Source organism: Monopterus albus, unplaced genomic scaffold (assembly GCF_001952655.1).
Source record: "Monopterus albus unplaced genomic scaffold, M_albus_1.0 scaffold87.1, whole genome shotgun sequence".
NCBI lineage: Eukaryota > Metazoa > Chordata > Actinopteri > Synbranchiformes > Synbranchidae > Monopterus > Monopterus albus.
The window spans coordinates 1,325,221-1,334,086 of NW_018127967.1; the positions used below are offsets into that span (position 1 = coordinate 1,325,221).

Below are 8,866 nucleotides of genomic sequence, written 5' to 3' on the forward strand. Positions count from 1 at the left end.
GGAGCTGGAGGAAGTGTCTGCAGAAAGGGAAGTCTGGGCATCTTCGCTTAGACTGCTGCCCCCGCGACCCGGTTCCGGATAAGCGGAGGAAAATGGATGGATGGATGGATGGAGAAATGGGAAAGAACTTGATTAATATTTCAAACTCCTAAGTAGAAGTCTAAATCCAAACTGGGTCCCAAAACTGTGTTTGAAGAAAATCTGGGTTATTACTGGTGGACCACTACTGGTGTGTATATTGATGTGGCAATAGGAGTAGGTTTGGGTGGACAGGTTTGTTATGCACAATAATTTAATAAAGTAGTATAGAATCAGTATAGTTAAATGTAGGGTTGGGTATTGTTTCAATTTGATAGATTCCAATTGCTCGAAACTGCTTATTGAATCCAATTCTTATCAATTCTTGGTTCTGGTTCCAAGAGAAAAGACCCCACCAAATATTTCAAGAACAAAAGTTATTCTTACGAGGGGATCTCCAGGGAATGGGAATGAACCACTGGTGGAGAGGTGCCCTCTGAATATTTAAGAAAAATATATATATAAAATAATTTGTAGACATCATTTGTTTACCTTAAATATAAAAGAAGAATGTCAGCTCATCTGTGTTTTGTGCCTGGGGCGTTACTGTGGCTGGAAGGCCACAGCACATCGAGCACAGAGCATTCCTTCAGTAAAAGCTTCACCATGTTAGAGATGCTTCCTTCTTGCACAAAATATCCTTACGGCAGGTGTTGCATTTTGCTGTCATTATCATTATCATTTTTAGAGAAGACATGCCAAACCTTTGCATCTTTTCTGTGGTCAGCCATGGTCCAGGATGTAAACAGAAGCATCTCTTCACATGCTTTGTTGACGTGTTGCATGACAAATGATGTGGTGTTAGGTCCACGTCACAGGCCCTGGCAGATAGGTGAAACTTTTATGGACTGTATAAGGATAATCACCTTTATTGGCCAAGTATGTTACACACAAGGAGTTCATTTCCAGTACAGAACCATGGCAGCCATCTGCGGCGCCACCTCAACCATCGGGGGGGTTTCAGTGTCTTGCCCAAGGACACTTCAACACATGGACTGCCAGCACCGAGATTTGAACCTTCAACCTTCTGGTTGGAAGACGACTGCTCTACCCACCACACCACTGTCTCCCCACAACGAGAATAATACTCACTGTAGTTCATTCAGGAGCACGAATGAACTATGCAATGGTGTGGAACTGAAATGCATGTGTCTTAACAAATCCACGAGTCTTGGAACCGGTTCTTGATACCCAACCCTAGTTAAATCAATCAATCAATCAATCAGTCAATCAAATTTTAATGGTATAGCGCCAAATCACAACAAGTCATCTCAGGACACTTTACAAAGTAAGGTCTAGACCTTACTGTTATCAATCCCCCTTTGAGCACCACTTGGTGACTGTGGGGAGGAAAAACTCCCTTTAACGGAAGAAACCTCCGACAGACCTTGGGTTTTGGTGGGCAGCCTTCTGCCTCGACCGGTTGGGGTGAGTGGATAGAGGAGAGAGAAAAATGCAGTTAGAACGTGCTATAACACAGTTTATAACGGCATATTGGATTCTTATATTTCAGTACACAAGGCATCAGTTAAACGCAGTGGGGTCATGGAACAAAAGTTGGCTATTGATTTGAAGTTCAGGAGATGACTAGTTATTTGTCTCTTTCCTAAAAATTTCATGTGTGACTGTACTGTTAGTAGCGGTAACTTTCTTTTTTCACCTTAGCTAGAAGATGATCCAGCAGATAAAACTACCAACGATGATGATGATGATGATGAAGAGGAGGAGGAGGAGGAGGAGGACGTAGATGCATCGGGAGACGAAACTGAAGAAGAGAGACCTTGTGACCCTGATGAGGAGGTTTCCACAGCAACCAGAGCCAAGCAGTTGGCAGAGCGTCTGAAGGCCATTTTTCGGAAAGTCCTGAGGGACCTGGGGAGAATCCTGGCCATCATCCTGTTGGCTTTGGCTGGTAGGATCTCTGTTCTCATGTTTCCATCTCATTTAACAACACATGAATTAGAAGCTGAACATGTGTGAGCACAGACCAGACAGTGGTGTTTGGTTTACACTGTATTTCTGCTCAAATTAGTTTTGTCTGACTATTTACATTTTGATTCATATCCAGAAACGGTATTCACTGGTCACCACTCTGAAGTGACAAATAGGCACCCAGAATGTTTGCCACGTGTGGCCAGTGAATCAGACTGAGGGAGATGTGTTTGATTTCCTATAGGATAGCAGCCTGGCGCAGCTGCAATAAAAGTTGTTGATGTGAGATAATGATTTAAAACAGTAGAGAAATTAAGTGTAATGCCTTTTTTGTTCACACTGTCAAAAATCTTCAAGGCTTGGCAGATGTAGTGGAGTAAATTTACTAGCATCCGAATGACTAACTTGTTCTCTTGAATTAATATAAATGCAAAAATGAATAAAACACAGTTTTAGAATTAGGAATTTATTTTAATGATTAATTAAAACAACTACAGATGCACTGATTGATTGACTCAAGAATGGAATTGGCTGGTCTTCAGCTTAAACAGTTGACTGGTCCAATACTGCGCCTGTCAGATTCACATGCACAGTGTTTCATGTTGCACACACACTGGCACAGATAGAAAGCAAAGCATGCACAGTGTGCATCATCTCGTGTGAAGTGCACGCTCGTGCCTATACCTGGAGCATGTTCACCTAGGAGGAGGGAAAGCTACAGTCCACAACCCTGGCAAATGGCACACAGTGATGGAATTACTGCCTACATATGACATGCATGTACGTGTACAGTGTATCCAACCCACAACACAGGAAAAGAAAGCAAATACAAACTACACACACCTTAAACAGAACTGCATATTCAGTAGGACTGAGGTAACAGACATTCTTTTGTTTTCATTACTGGTTGCACCTATTTACATCTGGAAAAGAAACAAGTAGTGCACTTTATTTTTAGTTGGGAAACTAAACAGAGTTTTATTTTTATTACAGTTCAATTTTTCACTAAAGAAAAGTTACAGAAATGTTTGTGTATGCTGCCACATAAGAGTTCTTTCAGAGAAAAATGGGAATCAGCAGGTCAGGCTTAAAAATAATCTGAAACCAGAAATGAACTGGTACTTCTCTGAAAATAACACAACAATGTTTAGAGTAGCACCAAAAGTATATTAATACACAAATGAGTCATTTGTGTACGTAAATTTCTCATTTAATAAAACCAACAATGTATTTTTTTTCTTCATTACACCTGATGGGCTCCATAAAAGGTTAAACGTTTACACTCACTTGTGTTCAACTTGCCAACTTCTAAGTGTACCATACACACATAGTTGACCATATTACCAAAATGCCTTACGTAGTTTATTCAGTATAATCTCCAGTTCCATGGCATGAACTGCATTATTATAACAGAGTCCTGTAATACTCCGCTCTGCTGCTTCCACTTTCTCTTATTAGCAGAAAACAGGTTTTCATACACTGGTTAATTCACCATGAGCCTGTTTTCTCATACCCTTATAGACACTAAGCTATTGTCAGTGGAAATCAACATTTCCTGCAAGTTACAGCATGTAAATAAGACACAGAAGACTTATTTCCCCCCCTGCTTCCACTCTTTGTTCTAAGCTTTAAATACTGTAGGCCATTAACAGTGTTGCTGTAGTGAATGCACAGAGATGAATTTGAATTGTGTCTATGGGTTGGTGTATGATAAAGGGGCAACATATACTCTGAACTATTACTTTAAATGTGTAAAACATACATAAGATTTTTAATGTAATGTATTATTGTTCAAATTGTCTGTGATTCCACCAAATGATTCCACTTGCTTTTAAAGTTCCAGGTGTTCATGAGGGTCTGACTTGTTTGTCTCTGGCCTTTCATCCTTTTCCTCCCAGGCATCACGCTGCCCTCTGCCTTCTCAGCCATTTACTTCCTGCTTTTCATAAGTGTGTGCACGTGGTGGGCATGCCACCTTCCCATCAGTCACCTGGGTTTTAATGCACTGTGTGTGATGGTGGGCTTCTTCGCTGCTGGTCACATGGTTTGTCTGTACTCGTACCAGAGTCTGCTGGGCCAGGCCATGTTCCCTCCACACAGTCTGTGGGCCAGGTAAGACCGAGTCGTATACACGATGGCATGGCATTTTCCATGATTTTCACGTGATTTCATTAATGTTTCAGCCCCAGGAGGAGGAGAGGGGTTCACGTGATTTCATTGATGTTTCAGCCCCAGGAGGAGGAGAGGGGCTCAGAGCTTATTAAATCATATGTCTTCTTGAAGGAACATGATTAAACTTTTTAATGAAAAACGTTATCACCACAAATTTAAAACCACTACTAAGGGTTCGACCACTAAGCACTCTGTTTTGCTGAAATAGGGCACAGAGGCAAACACAGGTCTAAATAAGAACATGGATTGGGATGCATATTTCTGTCCAAACCCGATCCTGAGGGGATGGTGTCTGAACTTGACCTGGACCTGGCAAGCTCATGGTATATAATGTTTGACCCTGACCCGAGCCCAAGTCATTTGAGTTTGTATGGTGTTTTCCCCCCTTATCATGAAACAAAGCAGACATTTGAGTGCTCGAACCTAATGTTTGACCTACGTGTCCGAACCCAACCTAGACCTGAACATAATTTTTAAATTTCTGTCCAAACCCAGCCTGAGCCCCTGGTTACCAACGAGTCCAGTCAGGCCGGGTTCGGGTATCCACACTCTAGTCTAAACTCCAGGTGAAGGTGTGTATGTGTGTGTCCAACAATTTTTCTGACATTTTTTGACAACCAGCGCTGGCACATATTGGGCACAGCCAGGTGTAAGGAAGTAAGATATACAGTATAAGTAATATATTGTTAGTGGGAGGAATGCACTGTGAGCAGCCAGAGTTGGTGTGGACTGTAGTAATGGCCAGTTACCCCCATTTCTCTCAACCCCTTGGAATGGCTTCCACCTGGCCACTCTACCATAGAGGCCTGATTGGTGGTGTCCTTCTCTAAGGTTCTCACATCTCTATGAAGGAACTCTGGATCTCATTCATAGTGACCCTTGGGTTCTTGGTTACCTGTCTGACCAAGGCCCTTTGTCCCTGATTACTCAGTTTGGCTGGGTAACCAGGGCCACTGGGTACTAAGGCCTATCGACAAATGGACTTGTATGTGTATGAGCTCATGGTCATTCTTAAAATATGCAGGAAATCCTTGATTCTCTTACTGTACTATTAATAGGTTTGTTGATAGACCTATTTGAAATATAAGCGGGCTTCTCTGAACAGGGGTCAGAACTATTGTACATTTTGAAAGTCTCAAAAGTACTTAACAGGCTTCAATAAAACAGATTTGAATAAAAGAAAAAACATAAAGTCTAAACAAATCTCAGAAATTACAAGATTCTAGAATAGTTCTGCATAATCATTTTTTGTCTATGATTTTGTTCCGTAATTCTTCTGGGCAACCTAGACTCAGAAGACTGGTAGCTAGTTTATAGTAACCGTCCACATGGGACGCCCTAAGAAGTAAACTGAATGCATCTGAGACATAGCTGTGATCATTTCATTGGTCAACACAGGCGTTCTGTTGGTTGGGGAATTATGATGGGGTTATTTCACAAAAATCCAAGAGTGAGAGCAGAAGCTTCACAAGAAGCAGCAGCTGCCTGAATGCGAGAAGAGTTTATGTGGTAGTGCAAGAAATTTGTGCAAATTTGTGAGCAAGCAAAGCAAATCTTCCTGTGAGCAGGTGCTATTTGAGTGCGAGCTCAGGGTTTTGAGAGAGAGAGATGACAAATTTTTAACATGAAAAAAAAATGCTGCTGATTAAAGACAGTAGAAGGAATGTGGGAGTGGATGCATTTAGAAATGAGGAGAAGACAACATGACCTGTGTGTGTGTGTGAGTTACAGCAGAATAATGTGAGAAGAGTGAGAATTATGGGCTGGAATGTGCGGAATGACAAGCCAGCATCTAGCTGCAACTGATGCTTCCTCACCTCATCTCACCTTATCACCAACAGTGTATAAGGGTGAATGAGCCATGCACCATTCCTCTGTGACATATGTTTCTCTCTCATCTATCATCACTGGCTGCCTGCGTCAGTATCACTTGACCAGCTGTCGATGAATCAGCCATGTCTGACCTTTACTGATAGGATAGCCAGATGTCAGAACACTGTGTTTCCTTGTTTTTATTTCTGTACTTAACCAGCCTTTGTTCATATGCGTCCACACCGGCGTTCGCCACGGCTGGAGGCGTTATGTTCTCAGGTTGCTCATCTGTATGTCCGTGGGATTCTTGTGAAGGGGATATCATAGAAACACCTTGAAGGAATTTCTTCAAATTTGGCCACTAGTGTAAAAAGTGTCCATGCAAGGATGAACTGATTCAAATTTTGTGTCCAAAGGTCAAAGGTCAAGGTCACTGTAACCTTGCATTTGTCCCATTGTGAATGTGATATCTCAGGACTGGGGGTTTCTTCAAATTCAGCACAAACATGAGCTGATTAGATTTTGGTGGTCAAAGGTCAAGGTCAGTGACCTCACTTCTTTCCCATATTTGTGAATTTGATTAGTTGACGAAGGCATACAACCCACAAAGCGGTAATTTGAGCTTTATTTCAATTTTAATTTAGCCAATATTTACCCAGGGGTATCCCATTGAGGTAAAAAACCTCTTTTATAGGGCCCTGCCTAAGACGGCTGTATCAGTAGTTCCAGACAAACATATACACACAACCCTAAAACAGATAACTGTGCAGGAAATCACAAAAACTAAGAGCAAAGGTGACTATGAAACAGTATCAGCACCAAGAATTAAGAACTAAAAATGAGCAGAAAAAGAATAATTTTACAATAGTTTTACATTTTGTCAGTGATGCCAAGTGGTATCATTTAATTTCCCCTTGTAAACAGTTCCAGGTGGATGGAGCTGGAAACATTAAAGCTTTCTTTCCCATCCCTGTCCAAACGCTCGGGACAGACAGTAGATACACGTATGTCTTGTGATCTTCGATTAGGGCTCCCTTTTCCTGCCAGGAGAATTTCTGCATCACTTCACTCACAGTTGTTGTGCAGTTTTCCTCTGGCAGATGGCCAGGTTTTTTTGCACATCGGTGCATTTGGTATTTTCCTGCCATGAATGAATGTGCTTACACTGAGGTGGGAGGAGAGGCGCAGTTGAGGCCGTGTGTGCTCTAGTTAGACAGCGCAGTGGAATTTTCATGCTTGTTTTGACCAGAAACAGCGCTAATGATAACACCTGATCAGACCACCTCTTATCACAATCACAGGTGCATTTGCAATGTTCCTGCGAAGCGCATAGGCTGGGAGTCACGAGATCAGGTACCCAAATGTATTTTAATGGCCACAGCAACTTCAAATTAGCTCTTAAATCCACAACTGATCTGCTGGAATTCACTCTGAATAATTTATTGCATATCATGAAGGTTATTTTTAGGTAAGATAAATAAACTAGTCCACAATGTGTGGCTGTAGATATGAATATAATCAAACAGTGTTGGCACGCATCAGAATGCAACATCTGTCCTTACAGGATACAGCCACAGGTGATCTGCAGTCAGTGTTTGGGAATAGCAGTAGGCTCACGCAATAAAGTCAAAGGAGTTCATGAGCCAAGATAAATGACAGATACCCTGCACATGTCCTGATTAATCAATGAAGCGCAGCTTTGTGTGCAGCCAGGCGTTACCGGGTGCATTGTGGAGGAGAGTTGGAATGCATTATTAAAGGGAGAAATACATGGTGAGCAGGTGGAGTTGGGCCTGGCTTTAGTTCTGTCAAATCAAACCAGCTCCTCTCATCCCCTTTAAAGAGCAGGACAGAAACCTGACTGACTGATGTCACTGATGTCAGGACAAATGAGAAGAACGATTCTTACACTGTGTCTTGTCCATTCCTAAAGTGTAATGAAAAGACTAGGCATTATAGACGTACTGCACATAAATATTCGCTCAGCAGTCTGCTAATATCACTGACCAGCTTTAGCGCATGTAAGATAGAAAATCTCTGATCCTGTAACCAGCAGCAGTTATATAGCTTCATTTACTCTCAGCTGCATCTAGTGGGTGAAATACACAGAGGTCTCACATGTAACCTTATAAACATTTTATTGTCTTTAAAATAATACAGTAAAATCATATTGTAATCACTGCATTCGTGGAGAAACTGATTGTGGTCCACCAGAGCTCACAGCCACTTTATCTCCACCTCCAGCTGCTGGCAATGCTGATCAAACCGCCATAAAACGCAAAAACAGACACAACATATATCTGCACAGTAGCAACAAACGTATGTCTGTGTGAAACCTGTTTGTTTGAAGAAACTAACTTAATAGTGACAGCAGGGCACAGTTTCTCTCAAATAATCCACAGCTGGATGTAGCTGTGAGTAAATGACACTGTATAACTGCTGCTGGTTACAGGACCAGAGACTTTGTCTTCCACACACAAGAGTGTGCTGTACCTGTAGTCACCAAAATTGCAAAACAGTGCTGGACACTCCCATATGTGCCTTGCGCCTGGAATTTAGACACGAACATAGCACTGCACCCTGTTTCAGCCCTATGACTGGAAAAACAGTTCTTTGATATGAGTTTGCAAATGTATAGTCCAGTTGATCTAAAATAGCTTTATAAGTGGATGTTGGACAAATCAGCCACAAACCATTATTTTGGTCTTTTACTCTAAATCTTTAAAAAGGTGCGTGCTTGTCGATTAAACTAATAAAAGCAATGACAAAAAAATGGCCTCATCAGTTAATAACATTTTTACCCAGCCAACAAAAAACTAAAACAAGAGTTTAGCACTGCATCCTACTGCAGGAAAATAGAGCCCATAGTTTC

The 8,866-nt window shown here is 41.6% G+C and overlaps 1 protein-coding gene across 2 annotated transcripts in view; it reads left to right on the top strand.

The window, feature by feature from the left end:
- piezo1 (piezo type mechanosensitive ion channel component 1 (Er blood group)) overlaps nucleotides 1-8,866 on the top strand; it is an 88,444-nt gene that overhangs the window by 32,459 nt on the left and 47,119 nt on the right. For both annotated transcript variants that reach the window (XM_020607546.1, XM_020607547.1), the window contains exons 5-6: nucleotides 1,744-1,990; nucleotides 3,909-4,122. In XM_020607546.1, the coding sequence (XP_020463202.1) occupies nucleotides 1,744-1,990; nucleotides 3,909-4,122 (461 nt within the window). The remainder of the gene's footprint in view (nucleotides 1-1,743; nucleotides 1,991-3,908; nucleotides 4,123-8,866) is intronic.